At 48.5% G+C, this 16,321-nt stretch overlaps 1 protein-coding gene across 1 annotated transcript in view; it reads right to left on the bottom strand.

Moving 5' to 3' along the window:
• Positions 1-11,288, bottom strand: part of CCDC85A (coiled-coil domain containing 85A) — a 136,316-nt gene extending 125,028 nt beyond the window's left edge. Inside the window, exons 1-2 of the mRNA XM_056853282.1 lie at positions 11,040-11,288; positions 1,050-1,974 (exon numbers count right to left, since the gene is read on the bottom strand). Coding sequence (XP_056709260.1) covers positions 1,050-1,974; positions 11,040-11,288 — 1,174 coding nt within the window. The remainder of the gene's footprint in view (positions 1-1,049; positions 1,975-11,039) is intronic.
• Between the last annotated feature and the right edge of the window lie 5,033 nt (positions 11,289-16,321).

Genomic DNA, 16,321 nt, shown 5'->3' with positions numbered 1-16,321 from the left:
GAAATCCCCTCCACACTGGAGCCACTGATGGCTGCTAAGAATCACAGAACCTGCATATGGAGAATCTATCCTGCCAATTTTTCTGACCTATCCTTATTTTACTAGAGGAGAACTGACAGTTAGAAAAAGGCTAAACATGTCAGTTAAGAAAAGACACCAAAAATTATTAGGATCAAGCTACATGATACATTTTGCCATAAGTCAGGTCAGGGTTTTTGACTTGAAAGGTCCCGTTTCAATCTCCATAAGAGACTGGGAAAATTGGGGGGGAACTGAAGCCAATTCCCTCTCCTTCGCCACATGCCATCGTCCAAATCCAAAATCAGGCCCTGCAGCACTCAGAAAGCAAGTTCTTACACCTGCTGTCTGGCTTTGGAGGGTGCTTCAGGTATACCCCATCCTTTCCCAACCCACGGCAAAATGTACTGTATAGTCTGGGCCTTAGAAAGGCCCCTGAAATTTCCAACACCTTTGATAACTGTACCCAGTAGGGAAAAATTCAGTAAGTGTGCATTCTCCCTTCAGTATAGGGTGGGTTTTTTTTTCCACTATGCATCTATCAAATAACCAAGAGCAGCTTGCAAGGCAATCTTCAGCCTGAAGACAGCAGCAGCAGCAGCAGCAGATCAACCCTGGCTGCACAGATCCCACCCCTGCAAGCTTTACTCTGAATTGAGCGAGAGACCTTCATTCACCCGTCCCTGGCATCTTTCTTGCCTACACCATAAGTTAACTTCATCCTCAAGGGATACCCCCTTTCCATACCTCGTTTCCACTACACTTACACATAAACCTCATGAGACACAACCATCATGCAGCCTGTTACGCCAGTCCATGTTCACAGCATACCCATCCAATTCATCTATGCTTATCACCCCCCTAAAGTATCAAATGGGGACAACTGTGGCCACAGCAATGACTTCTGCTTCACTTTGTAAAAGCAGCATTTTTTCATCATCACAAATGTGGCCATCACGAACAAGACAGTGCATTGCCAACTACCTTTAAGACCATCATCGTTATCAAAGATAACCTACAGAAGGACCCACCATTCATCCCGTTGTAGAGGCTCCGGTGATGGGGGGACAGGTCGTCGGCGACTTGCCTCCTTAAAGTGCCTTCTCTGCTGCCTCCGCTCAAGTGCTTGTGATGCTCTGGGCTTCCCCCATAATGCTGTTTGAGGTGCTCAGGGCTGGTGCCCCTCACTTTGGGGAGATGTTCCATGCTTCCGCTCAGAGTGTGCTTCTGAAGGTGCTCCGGGCTGCTGCTGCTGTGCTTCTGGTGCTCTGGACTGCTCCCGGGCCTATGTTTCTGAAAATGTTCGGGGCTACCACTCACCATGTGCTTGGGCAGGGTTTCTGGACTGCTACAGCTGTGCTTTTGCTGTTCAGGGGTGACTTTGCCAATTGTTTTGTGATGCTCAGGGCTCGGTCCTTTCAGATGCTTCTGGGGATCAGGGCTTCCGGAACCCCGGGGTTTATGGAGGTGGTCCGGACTAGCGCTCCTGTGCTTCTGATGCTCGGGGCTCCCTTCACTCCTCGTTTTTTGGAGGTGCTCAGGACTTGAGCTCGGATGGTGCTTATGATGATCAGGACTGTCTGTGCTTCCGGTGCTGGAGGTGCTGCTTCCATCCCCGACATCCCTTATGTACGTATTGGTGGCACTGAGCTGGCAGAGACTGGCCTGGCTATCAATTGAGTTCCGGCACCCCACGACACCCCCCTTCTCTTCGTCCAGCAGGACACAAAGCTCCTTCAACTCCAGGTTCTCCTTCACAACTTCTTCTTGCCTCACTTCCAGCTCCTTCAGTTTCTGCAAATACAAGGCAACCTCTTTGTGCATGACGCCAGCGCTGTAGCGGCCGAGCCTCTGCCACTCTCGGGAAACCTTTTTGCCTTTCTGCCGGTCGTCATCCAAGAAACAGCAAAGGTCTCGCAGCTCCTGGTTGTCTTCCTGCAGTTTCTGATTGATGTCCTTCGAAAGAGACAGGCAGAGAGAGGAACAACGAATACATTACTACAGGAAGACGGTGGTCTAATAAATGTTCTTCGGTACAAGCAACACAATATGGCAGCAGAGAGAGCAGGGCCTGCAAACCTGTCATCTGCCATTCTCTCCTGCCATGGAATTACCAATTTAATTTAGGACCAGCAATACTGCACAAGAACCAGGCCAATTCTGGACTGCCAGGGATTCAGGATACGAAGTATGAGCACTGGCATACATTACTGAAATTATTTTATGGCCATACTTATGTTTACATAACATACATAAAAACAAGTTTCCGCCACACTAGTCATGGTTTGGAGAGAGTGGACAGAGATAATTTTTTCTCCCTCTCTCATAATACTAGAACGCAGGGTCATCTGCTGAAGCTGGAGGGTGAGACATTCAAAACAGATAAAAGGAAGTATTTTTTCACACAACGCATAGTTAAATTGTGGAACTCCCTGCCCCAAAATGTGGTGATGGCTGCCAACTTGGAAGGCTTTAAAAGGGGAGTGGACATGTTCATGGAGGAGAGGGCTATCCATGGCTACTAGTTAAAATGGATACTAGTCATGATGCATACCTATTCTCTCTCGGATCAGAGGAGCATGCCTATTATCTTAAGTGCTGTGGAGCACAGGCAGGACAGCGCTGCTGCAGTCGTTTTGTTTATGGGCTTCCAAGAGGCACCTGGTTGGCCACTGTGTGAACGGACTGCTGGACTTGGCCTTGGTCTGATCCAGCAGGGCTTTTCTTATGTTCTTATGTTCCTGCAGTGCAATCCTAAACAGAGTTACACCAGTTTACACTGAAGTCACCAGTCTTAGAAGGGTGCAACTCTGCTAAGGATTGCATATTTAATGTCACAGCAATAAACAGAATGTGGGTGGAGCTAGTCACATTAAGAGGTGGGAGGGAGCATGACCCCACAGACACACCGTACTTTGAGTTCCTCAGAGGCTCTGATACCAGAGATAAAACATTATTCTTCCCCAGCATGGTGTAGTGGTTAGGAGTGGTGGACTCTAATCTGGTGAACCGGGTTGGTTTCCCCACTCCTACATATGAAGCCAACTAGGTGACCTTGGGCTAGCCACAGTTCTCTGGGAACTCTCTCAGCCCCACCTACCTCACAAGATGTCTGCTGTGGGGAGGGAAAGGGAAGGTGATTGTAAGCCAGTTTGATTCTCCTTTAAAAAGGCAGAGAAAAGTCTGCATATGAAAACCAACTCTTCTTCTTCTGTCAGGGGAGAGGCAAGGCACCTGGCTATCAAGGCCAGCCGGCCAAAATACACAGACCTTGTTCAAGACTGTCCATTAAATTCTAGGACAAATATCAGTGGACCATAGCCTAGGATACAGTACAGACCTTTACCAAGTCTACCAGGTCTGAACACCAAAAACACTTCCCCCATCAATTTATCCATTTGAAGAAGCACAAGAACGTAAGAAGCCTGCTGGATCAGACCAGTGGTCCATCTAATCCAGCATCCTGTCTCACACAATGGCCAAGCAGTTCCTCCGGAGGTCCAAGAACAGAGCATAGAGGCAGAGGCCTTCCCTTGATGCTGCCTCCTGGCACTGGGATTCAGAGGTTGACTGCTTCTGAACGTGGAGGTTCCCTTTAGACACCAGGGCTAATAGCCACTGTTACACCTATATTTAATGAATCTATCTAATCCCCTTTTAAAACAGTCTATGCCTGCGGTCATCACTAGAACCTCTGGCAGCAAATTCTACGTTTTAATCACTTGGCTGTCCTGAACCTACTGCCCATCAACATTGGATGCCCTCAAGTTCTAGTATTTTGGGAGCGGGTGAAAAGGTTCCCTTTGTCAATTCTCTCCACCCCATGCATACTTTTATAAACCTCTATCATGTCCCTTAGTCATCTCTTTTCCAAACTGTAAAGTCCCAGACTCTTCAGCCTTCCCTCATAGGCAAAGTACTCCAACCCCCTAATCATCTTGGTTGATCTCTTCTGTCCTATTTCCAGCTTTGCAATGTCCTTTTTGAGATATAGTGGCCAGAACTGCACACCCAGATGCAAGTAAATTTGCTTGCAGAAAGGCACCCCCGGGGAGGCTGTAATGCATTAAATTAATTCAAAAGACAAAATAGGCTAGTCCTGATTTGTGGCTCCTAGCAAGCTGTGGCAGAATGGCCTGGATTGCAGAAATACATCTGCCGGAACAAACTTTGCCCAATCAAGGGTTCTGAAAAGCCTAGAGAGAATCCTTTTTTGCTGAAACTAGGAGAAATAATCACAGGCGAGGCGACAAGCATGAGGTTAACTCAACAGTTTGGCCTTAGGAAGGGGGGAAAAAACCTTATGAAGCTTTTTTATCTCTCCCTCGCAAAGTAGATCAAGGAAGAGATTTAGTCTTACCCTTCCCGCTAGGGGGTTAAATAAATCTTTTGCTATCTGCCTCTTTCTTGTCCAGAATTCAGGTAGATATAGAGAGCCAGGAGGAAAAGCTTGGGCCAAACTCCTCCTTTCTTCTTCCAAAGAGGGCCAAACCCTGTCAACCTCCAGTGTAAAAGGAAACTGGGAGTAACCTACAAAATGAAGAAGAACCCGTCCTGATAGCCGTGGTCCCTATCTGTCTCTACAACAGTGTCCCCAAAGATCTGACTCAAATGACACATGGTTACATGGTGGTCTATGATACCTTCTTCGATAGCATCATCATTTTTTAACCCAGACAGACAGGCCGGGCGTTGGAATGGAGAAAAGCAATGCACAGGGTCTGCTTAACCCTTCCCTCTCAGGTCCTTTTTCTGCTCAAAAAATCACCCTCCCTATCCTGCTGGGGAGGGAGAATATCTGGCGCCCCCATAGGTTTCCCATACCTACCCTCCACAGGTTAAAAAGAAGCCTGATGAGGTAAATTTGAACTGGAAAAAAGTGACAGGAGGAAAAATAATTTTAAAAATTACCTTTCTCCACCTGCCCTACTTCGGGTTATAAAAGAAAAATTCAGAGGAACAAATCAGAGAGCCCTACAAAAGCAGGTTGCTGGAGCCTTTGTTGTCTCCCTATCACTAGGTCAATTGAGTGCATCATTTCAGAGTTTTATATCCTTCCTCCTCCAAGCAGATCAATAGCTGGCCAGGACTGTCACTAAATATCAGCACCCTGAAAGACTGGATGGTGGATTTTTAACCCTTTATTCTCCCCCTTTCTCTCTTTCTACAGGTGACATCAGAGCACAGCACAAGGGCATATACAGAGAGAAGAGAAAGAGAGACAGAGAGGTTGCAATTCGCAGCCCAATCAACTCTGCAATCTGCAAACCATTCGCAGCGCAATCAGAAGAACATTTTTGCCACATACAGCCCACCACCTCGAACATAAATAGAAGCTGCACAGAACTGCGCAAGCAGCACAAACCTGTCTGACTGTCACAAAGGCATCGTCTGGCAAGAAATGTGCCAATGAGAACCACATTTTTTAAAAGGAAAAGAAAAAGAAATTCAGCGATGCCTTAAAGACTAAAGACAGTTTATTCCCGCATAAAGTTTTCAGGCACCAGCGCTCCCTTCATCAGATGCATATTGGAAGGACATTTGGATATCAGAGGCCAGACGCACCTGATGCAGCGAGGTCTGGCCTTTTATGCAGGGACATTTCTCCACAGTCACCCCACTGACTGCTTCGGGGCTTCTTTTTGATTATGCATGCCTTTCCCGCCCGTCAGCTCTCCACAGTTGTTTTGCCTGTGTTTTCAAGATTCTGGCTAAAACAGCATCTGGAAAACATGGGCAAAATGCACAGGGAAAACGAGGTGACGGCTGACAGGCGGAAAAGGCATGCATAGTAAAGGCATGCTTTACATAAGAAAAGCCCTGCTGGATCAGACCAAGGCCCATCAAGTCCAGCAGTCTGCTCACACAGTGGCCAACCAGTTCTACATGAACTGAATGTAACATGAGAATTATTCAATGTATGTACAAAGTTGCCCTTCTGGATGCACACCTTAACGTGGTGAGGGGGTTTGTGTGTGTCAGGGAAGCTGAGAGCAATACCATAAGGGGTCTAGACTCTATCAAGAGACTAAACTCCTAGCAGAGTCACTCAAGACGGAATGGTCACAGCTGAGACACCATACGAAGATGCATCCACCCCCTTAAGGGATCAATGGCCACATCCACAGAAGAGAACAGGCAGTTCCAATGGGGATGGGGGCAGAGGAATCCCTGAAGGTTAGCTACTGGGCAGCAGCAGTAGTGGAAGGTGACACTTGCGGAGGATCTTTCATAGACAACGGCAGTGCCACTACAGCTAACCCTGGTTAGTACTGCGCAGAAGAAGGCAATGGTAAACCACTTCTGACCAACCTTTACCTTGAAAACCCTATGATGAGACAATCCAAAATGAAAAAAGATATAGTGCTGGAAGATGGGACCCCCAGGTCGGATGGCACTCAATCTGCTACTTGGGTAGAGCAGAGGGCAAGTACGAGTAGCGCTGTTCTTAATGATGCGATTGGACTAAAGCCGAAAGGATGTTCAGTGGTTGACATGAATAGATGCAAAAGGAAAGTCAGAAGTTGTTCAACGTATATAATTGGAACATGGAATGTGAGAAGCATGAATCAGGGTAAGCTTGACATTGTTAAACAAGAAATGGAACGTATTGACATTTCAGTCCTGGGAGTAAGTGAATTAGAGTGGACTGGATTAGGACATTTTCAATCAGAAAATTACAAAGTGTTTTATTCAGGGAATGACAAAAAGAGAAGAAACGGAGTTGCTTTAATGGTGAGGCATAGCAAAGGCAGTCAGGAGCTACAATACAAAGTCTGACTGAATAATATCAATCAGACTTCAGGGAAAGCCTATCAACATAAGCATCATTCAAGTTTATGCCCCAACTACAGATGCTGATGAGGAAGAAATTGAAAGTTTTTATGCCAGTGTTCAGGAAGAAATTGATCACACACCTAAACAAGATATGCTGATAATCATAGGTGATTGGAATGCAAAAGTAGGAAACAAAGCAGAATCAAATGTTGCTGGCAGATTTGGGCTAGGAGCACGGAATGAAGCAGGAGAACGCCTCGTAGAATTCTGTGAAGACAACAATCTGTTCATTGCAAACACATGTTTCAGGCAACCAAATAGACGATTGTATACATGGACATCACCAGACGGCCAGTATAGAAATCAAATAGATTATATAATTGGAAGCAGAAGATGGAGAAGCTCTATTCTCTCGGCCAAAACAAGACCAGGAGCTGACTGTGGTACAGATCATGAATTGTTAATATCAAAAATCAAGATAAAGCTTAAGAAAAACACCAAAACATTCATAGCACCAAAATACAATCTAACCAATATTCCGGAAGAGTTTAAAAACCATGTAAGGAACAGATTTGCATTACTGAGTTCAAGTGACTGTAAACCTGAAGAACTATGGGAGGAAACTAGAGATATTATCAAGGAAGAATGTGCAAAGACTATTCCTGTAGCCAAAAGAAAAGAAAAACCTCGATGGATGTCTGAAGAAATTCTTAAAATTGCCAGAGATAGCAAAAGTAGATGACAGAAATAGAATAAAAAGTCTAAGTGCAACGTTCCAGTGACTTGCACGTAGAGTCAAAGAGACCTATTATAATAACCAGTGTAAAGAAATAGAAGAGAACAACAAAAAAGGAAGAACAAGAGATCTGTTCCACAAGATCCAAGAAATCAAAGGGAAATTTAAAGCATGGTTAGGCATGCTGAAAGATCAGCATGGAAATACATTAACTGAACAGGACAAAATAAAGAAAAGATGGGAACAATACACTGAAGAACTATACAGAAGAGATGAAAGGATAAAAGATTCTTTCCAAGAAGAATCTTTTGAAGAAGAACCTGCAGTTTTAGAAAGTGAAGTGAAAGCTGAATTGAGAGCAATTGGGAGAAACAAATCACCAGGAGCAGACGGAATATCAATAGAGCTATTCCAAGCCACAGAAACGGAGTCCATCAAAATCTTGACAAAAATATGCCAACAGATATGGAAAACAAAACAATGGCCCACAGACTGGAAACGATCCATTTACATTCCAATTCCCTAGAAAGGAAACATCAAAGATTGCAGCAACTATCGGATTAATTTCGCATTAATTTCTCATGCAAGTAAAGTGATGCTCAAAATCTTACAGCAAAGGCTGTTACCATATATGGAACGAGAAATGCCTGATGTTCAAGCTGGTTTCAGAAAAGGAAGAGGCACTAGAGATCATATTGCAAATATACACTGGTTAATGGAGCATACGAGAGAATTTCAGAAGAAAATAAGCTTGTGTTTCATAGATTACAGCAAACCTTTTGACTGTGTGGATCATGAAAAGCTATCTTTAAGTAGACTCAAACTGACTTACAATCAATCACCTTCCTCTCCTCTCCCCACAGCAGACACCTTGTGACGTAGGTGGGGCTGAGAGAGTTCAGAGAGAGCTCTCACCCAGCAGGCTTCATGTGGAGAAATGGGGAACCAACCAGCTTCACCAAATTAGAACCTGATGCTCATGTGTAGGAGTGGGGAATCAAACCCAGTTCTCCAGATTAGAGCCCACCGCTCTCAATCACTACACCACGCTGAAGAGAAAGGGGGTATTATGCTTATTAAATAAGAACATTTCAGAGTTGTCAGGACAGTCTGTTTTGCCTCTAAGTCTTAACGCCACTCTTTATTCTTGCAAAGCCCTCCCATTGATGCTTGGTTGTCCCCACCTGTTCTTTCTCAATTTTCCATAACCCATTCTGACAGCGCATCTTTCCTCGATTCATGGGTTTCTTTAAAAAAAAAAAAAAAGGATTGTGCAGCACTGTAAAATCCACAGGGATTTTGCAGGAAAGCTCCGTGAGAAGATGGAAAAGTCCAGCCTCCTATTCCCAGTCAATGCCTCCCACAAAATCGGTGCATACTACACATTCCAACAGCACACTGTGGAATAATACAAAAAAACAGTGATGTAAGAGTAAGACTCAATGCTGTGGCCCCAATCCTGGGAAGTGGAACAGCAAAAGACTTAGTGCCGGCCACTGTGCTCACAAAGTCCTATCGCTCACATTTATTTACTTATATCTCAACTTTCTCCAAAATGAGGAACTAAAGAGGCTTACATTATTCTCCTCCATTTTCTCCTCACAACAACCTGTGAGGTAGAATAGCTGAGTGTGTGTGACTGGCCCTAGGACACCCAACAAGCTTCCTCAGCAGAGTGGGACTTCAAATCTGGGTCTCCCAGAGCCTACGACACTTTAACCTCTACACCATGCTGGCTTTTAACCAATGAACAGGCGATTACTTGCAGGAAAGGGAGCAGATGCTTCACATAATACACATTCAATGCAATCTAAGGAGTCCTAGTAGGATGCCTCCAACTCATGACCATGGGAGTAGGGAAGACCCAAAAGTCTGATTTTGCCTCTCACCAGAAGGAAACCTGCAATCTCCACTTCCAGGCCTTTTTTAACCTACTTTCTCACCTGTGGTCTGCTTGTCAACATTCATTCATAATGCCCACTGTGTAGCTGCAGAATAACATACTGTGTTTAAAGGCAGGTCGCTGCCCCGAGGGGCTTACAACTGAAATTGGATCGGTGGGGAAGGCACAAGGGGAAAAACAAGACGATCACTTGGGCTTAATTTTAGTTTGGGATGAGGACTAAGATAAAGTAGAAGCTTGACTGTAAAACAGATTACATTTCAGCCAACCCAGTACCGTCTACTCTGGCCAGCAGCTGTTCTCCAAGTTCTCAGGAGAACATACATAAATATGCCTTACACAGACTACTGGTCTGTCAAGATCTCCACTGTCCACCCTTGACTGTCAATGGCTCTTAGGCAGAATCTTTCACATCACCAGGTCCTTTTAACCAGACACTGAACCTTCTGCATTCCAAGCAGGTGCTCCGCCACTGAACCGCGCTCCCTCCCCAAAGGGATAACCGCTGCAGAACAGGACTGGAATCCCCGTTTGCAGAACTTCCCTGGAGTGTGTTCATTCCAGGGCTGCTCCTGATCATGCCAAGGCACTCCTTCCAAGCCCTGCTACTCAAGACCCTTTAATTGGAGATGCTTTTGTACGTACATTTTCAGTTCATTGCATTACACTGTGCAAACGTGTGTATTTCACCATATCAGATTGCACAGGAAACCCAGAAAGGGCTGCAGTTTTCCAGGAGGTATTATCTCCATGCACAAGCAGTGAAATGCATGTTTCAGAAATTCCCACTTGCCCATGTTACAATGTTCAACATTCACAGATTTTTCAGCACTTGTGCATTTCCTGGAATGCCACAACGGGATGAAGTAATACTTGAAGCAGCGCCTAGTAATAATGCACATCCTCCAAGGATTTCTATTACTGCGCACATTCTGAAGCTGGGGGTGCAGGGGAGGAAGAGGGAAGGCCCAGTCCAGCTTCACAGCAATTAAGCAAAAATGACACTACCATGAGACAAGCAACTCAGCTGGCAGATTTCGGGGGTGCCAGTAAAGACGGCAGAGGCAGAGTGCAATACTGCCAATAGGGCACAACCTGGGAAGTTCTGCAGCAAACGTCCCACAACAGTGAACGGGGGCTGAGCTCTGGTGCCCTTGGTTTAAATCCAGCTTCCACTGGGGAAATCACCCTCCGGAGGGGGGAGGTGGACTGAGCGACCTGTTATAGTAGAAAAGAGCAAGAGTCCAGGAGCACCTTAAACACTAACAAAAATATTTTCTGGCAGGGTATGAGGTTTCGTGAGCCACAGCTCACTTCTGCGGCTCACGAAAGCTCCTACCCTGCCAGAAAATATTGTTGTTAGTCTGTAAGGTGCTCCTGGACTCTTGCTCTTTTCTACTACTGCAGGCAGACTAACACGGCGACCCACTGGGAATGAGCTACCTGTTAGTTAGCCCGAAGGAGGCACCCCTCCTGGATTGTCCACTCCGCCGCACCAAGATTCCCTCGACCAGGCTCGTTAGCCAGCGAGCAGGACCTCGGGTCGGATGCCAACCCTTCCCCCCTGTGCCACCCCTGGCTCCTAGGGGGCGCCCTGGGGTTTACCTTCAGCCCCCGGATCTCGCCCAGGTGCAGCTGCAGGCGCCGGTTGACCTCGCGGATGAGGTTGCTGTGGTCCAGCATGGCGCTCATCTTCTCCGCCTCGGCCTTGCGCAAGCCGCGGACGAGCTCCTCTTTGGTCCACTTCAGCAGCTCCTCGTCCGGCACCTTGGAGAGGTCTTCGGCCGGCGCCGCCCCGCCACTTGCCGCCCCGGCCGCCGCTCCAGCCCCGGCCGCCGGCGCCACTTTAGACATGCTGGCGGCGGAAGTCACCCCTCGAGGTCTCCAAGAGGCGAGAGGCTGCCCTCGGCCCGGTCCAGCGGCCAAGGATGGATCTGGGCGAGCTTGAGGCCCGAACCCCAATCCGGGTCCAGCACCCCTTCCTCCCTTCCTTCCTTCCCCTCAAGTCACACCACCTCCCCCGCTCGGCTCCTCCGTCTCCACGGAGCTCCCCGAGGAACCGGAGCGACCCCGCAGAGTCTCGCAAGTTGACTTTTGCAGGGCAGGAGGAGCGGACTTAAAAAAAAAAAATTAAATAAAAAGGTTAAAGAGTTTTTCAAAACAAAAGTTTCTGTGCTGCAGCTCGCTTAGGAGTAAGCCATTCCCTTAGGGGAGAGAGACATTATTGGGCGGGGGGGGGCTACGTGAGGCAGCAGGGGAGAGCCGGGGAGAAGGCGGGGAGCCGTCAAGCCGCCGCTGCCGTTTTCTCCAGCGTGGATTTGCGGGGCAGGACCTCCAGGGACAGAAGGGGGGCAGCGCCGCCTTGCCCCCCAGGCCGCCCGGCTCACAGTCCGCAGCCCGGGAGGCTTGCTTGCGCCGCGAGGAACCCTCCAGGCGGCCGGACGTCTCTTCGCGCCTTCCTCGCCACGGGTGGAGCGGAGGCCGCCCAACCCACGGGTGGGGAGGCGACCCAGACGCGCGCCTGAGGGGGGGGGGAAGCCGCGCCCGGCCGAACGGCTTTAAAGATCAGAACAGCAATGATAATAAGCGGCGGAGTTGGTTGGAGCGGGGGGGCCGCGTTCAGCGCGGAGTTCCCAACCCGCCGCTCCTCCGGGGGGGGCGGGGGAGATCCCCTCGCCCCCCACAGTCGCAGTCCCCTAGCGGAGGAAGCAGCGGGGCTGAGCCGCAGAGCAGACCGGGGGGGGGGGGAAGAGAGGTCAGCGCCCCCCTCCGCCCAGCCCCGCCTCGGACCCTCTCCGCGCGCCCGGCTTCGACCGAAGCGGGCTGGGCTCTTGCAGCGGCAGATCCAGCGCGGCGGGCAGCCGGACGGGGCTGCTGCAAGCCTCTCTCTCTCCCCCCCCCCCCGATCCTCAGCGCCGGCCGTGCGCTCCTTCTGCTCCACGCCTTTGCTTAACTGGGCTCATCCCTCGCTGCCATCCTCCCGCCGTCCCGGGAGAGGCTCCTGCCCGCGGTCCGCCGCTGGCTCCTGGGCTGGGCGCCTCGCCTCGCCCCCTTCAGCCCGTGCAAAGGGTTCCCGGTTGCGACTGCTGCTCCCGCCAGCTGCAAAAGGCGCGCATCGGGGCTCCGGCGGCGCTGCCCCCTTGGCAAAGCCGAGTGAGCCCAGCCCGAGGCGGCGGGCGGCTTTTCCCCCAGGAGGCGGCGGCGGCGGCCACGTGCGAGCCCAAAGGGAGGGAGCCGGGCGGTGGTCCCGGGCGGCTCGCAGGCGCCACCTCCCGGACGCGGCCCGCATCCTCAGCCACGGCTTGAAAGGGCTCGCTCGTTCCTTTTTCCACCGCCGATTTGCGAGGGCTTAATTCTGCAGTGAACATCCCAGTGGCCAGAGACGCTGATTGAATTAACTTGCACCGTTTTGCCCAGCGCTTAGACCAGGGATGGGGAACCCTTTTTCTGCCAAGGGCCATTTGGATATTTATAACATTATTCGGGGGCCATACAACATTATCAGCTTAAAAATTAGCCTGCTATATTTGGTCAAACATTTAGCCAAGAGGCACAACCGGAGACGGCCCCGAGTGTCTGCCACATAGAGCGACTGGCTTTTGAGCTCTGCTGTCCCCAGCTGGGCCCAAGAGATTCAGGCAGGGCAGCATCCTTCTGAGCTAGGAATCTACCAGGACCCATGAAGGGCCAGCCCCAATGATTTCGCGGGCCTTATACGGCCCCCGGGCCTGACGTTCCCCACCCCTGGCTTAGACTGTGGACTTATTGTTAATAATAATTTCTAACCTTCGGGAGCTTCAAGGTCAAGGTAGTCCCAACTATGTTTACAGGGTGGTTTGCCCCAGTCGTCTACACTTTACCCCAAGAGATTCAGGCAGGGCAGCATCCTTCTGAGCTAGGAATCTACCAGGACCCATGAAGGGCCAGACCCAATGATTTCGCGGGCCTTATACGGCCCCCGGGCCTGACGTTCCCCACCCCTGGCTTAGACTGTGGACTTATTGTTAATAATAATAATTTCTAACCTTCGGAAGCTTCAAGGTCAAGGTAGTCCCGACTATGTTTACAGGGTGGTTTGCCCCAGTCGTCTACACTTTACCCCCCACTGAAATGCCTAATTGTCTCACAGAATCCAATAAAGACAATTAGGAGGAGGTTACAATCAGTTCTTTATTTAGCTAAACAACAGAGCTGGGGTGAAATAGCCCACAATTAAGATGCAGGGTACTCACCAGAGAGACAAAGGAAAGTCAGTATCATTCATGCCTTCGCATGGGGCAGCCCCAATCTGCTGACAAGCAGATTGATACACAAAAGCACCAATGCACATTAAGTGTCCACCCCACTCCAACCAGCACAACCTATAGATATTGGCTGAAGGCGTCACTTAGTCAGTGCCTGATCTTGTGAGCTTGATAAGCAGAGACCACATTCCTGAAGATGAACGTAACCCAGAGCTCTCTGCTGGTGCGAGGCGGTGCCAGACACAGAGCCCATGATTTGTTGGTTCATGGCTCCCGGATGCCAACTTCCCAAAGCTTCCATGTGTGCGCGTATGAATACACAGTATTCCAAACCAGCTCCTATACTTTAGGCCTAGCTTTTCCATAAGAGCAATTATGCAAACTGAACACAAAAGCATACATTTAAATAATAATAATGATCACAGGCACTACACCACAAGCTGGGTGCTTATTTTACGTACCTCGGAAGGGTGGAAGGCTGAGTCAACCTTGAGCCGGCTACCTGAAACCGATTTCCGTTGGGATCGAACTCAGGAAGTGAACAGAACTTACCTGGCAGTCATTCCTTCTACCCTGTACAACTAAGTAGGGTGACTAGATGCAAAGGACAATAAAGTGTTATTGAGGTCCAAACTAGCCATTACACCAAGGCTCCTGTCACGGTTGTTAAGTCCGCGTGGGAAGGATTCACAAGATCAGAGACGGAGTTCAACAACACAGCTTTATTTGATTTCAGCACAGAACTAACTTACACACTGAACGTGCCCTGCTTATATGCCCCCCTGGCCGCCTGCGGCCACTCCCCGTGCCCCCCCGATCCGTGATAGGGGGGGAATACCCTCTCGGTGACCAATGGGACATGCTGGCTTAGGGCCAATAGGATCCGTTTGCTTAGCCAATAGGGCGAGTAGGGTTTAGGATCCTTCATGAGGAACTCAAGCTCCTAAGTCTCCCCTTGCTTACTACCCTACTAAATACATACACAACAACAGTCTCCCAGGGTTTCTTTTTAAAGAATATAAGCCTCAATAATTGTCGGTTTAAAGGGATGATGACAGGGAGGGAGAGCTTCTTAACCTTTTTTTAAAATCATTTTTCAGCTTTAAAAACCCAAACTATTTTCTTCCCAGGTAAGAAACCAGATGAGTACTTGTATCTTTTTGTCCAGGAATGGCAAATCCTTTCAGTAAGAAAGAGGCCTTTTCTACAATGCCTGCCTTATTTAGGCTCTTTATAAATTGAAGAAGAATAGTTGGTTTCTATATGTCGACTTTCTCTACCACTTAAGGAAGAATCAAACCATCCTACAATTACCTTCCCTTCCCCTCCCCACAACAGACACCCTGTGAAGTAGGTGGGGCTAAGAGAGAGGTGACTAGCCCAAGGTCACCCAACTGGCTTCATGTGGAGGTGTGGGGAAGCCAACCCGATTAGAGTCCACCACTCCAAACCTCCACTCTTAACCACTACACCAAGCTGTTGTTGCTGTTCTTCATTACATGGCACATGGCTTTTCCTGAGCTCTTTGCCCCTTTATCAGGCACTCCGTCACATTTGTAGACCCCTCTGGATTTGTTTCATCCCCCCCCCAAAAAAAAATAACAGGAAACTGCTACATCCAACTCCCATGTATCTACATTTGTGCAGGAAATTTTGCAGATCAGTTTGTCAGGCAGGGAGAGGGAAAATTTGCGCTTGCTGAAATTCCTGCTGTCTTTTTCAGTATGTCTCTTCCTTCCTTTTCACACAGCCTTTCTATCCAGAACTTCATCAACTTTTTTTTCTCCTTAAGGAGAACTGCCTTCTTCAGTAAGGTCATCACTGACCAGAGGGTCTCTGAGGCTGGAGAAAGAGAATAGCTTTTGCAGATAAATGAAGGCAGCATGAAAAGATGGATACTTGGAGTATGTTGCTTCATCTCTCTTTTGCCTGTGGTAAACAGCCTGGTCAGATTTGAATTGTATGAAAAACCTACCAAGCCTGTTTGATCCATACTGGACCAAAGGAAAGATGTTTGTGTACCATGGGGAAAGCAGTGCCTCTCTCACAGTACAATCCTCTGCAGAATTGCCCCAGTCAGATTGCCCATTGCAATCAGTGGTCTTAGACTGCACTGAATCTGCATTATTCTATACCATCAGTCATCCTTCAGCGCTGTTAAAAATAATTGTCTGTCTCCAGCTTCAGCTAGAGCAGAATATTTCTCTCAGAGGAATGAGAGTTTCATTATTGCATCGGCTGTTGCTGTTTCATGAACTCCCACACTTATTCTTGATAAAGACAGACATGTATAGAAAGAGAGCATGCAGCTTCCCCCCTCAGCAACAGGGCAAGACCAGTGTCCTCCCCTATTTCAATGGCAGCTGTTACTGCTCTTCTGAACAGGGTTGCTAAACTTCAGGCGGGACCTGGAGATCTCCCAGAATTACAGCTGATCTCCAGACTACAGAAATCAGTTCCCCTGGAGAAAATGGCTGCTTTGGAGGGTGGACTTTATGGCATTTTATACCCTGCTGTGAGTATGGCTATACATTTTATACACTGTTGAGGTCACTCCCCTCCCCAAACTCTGTCCTTCCCAGGATCCACCCCCAAATCTCCAGAAATTTTCCAACCTGGAGTTGGCAACCCCCCTTCTGAGTT

Source organism: Euleptes europaea, chromosome 7 (assembly GCF_029931775.1).
Source record: "Euleptes europaea isolate rEulEur1 chromosome 7, rEulEur1.hap1, whole genome shotgun sequence".
Lineage (NCBI taxonomy): Eukaryota > Metazoa > Chordata > Lepidosauria > Squamata > Sphaerodactylidae > Euleptes > Euleptes europaea.
Note: the sequence above shows the minus strand (reverse complement) of the source record. Positions and strands in the feature narration are given on the sequence as shown.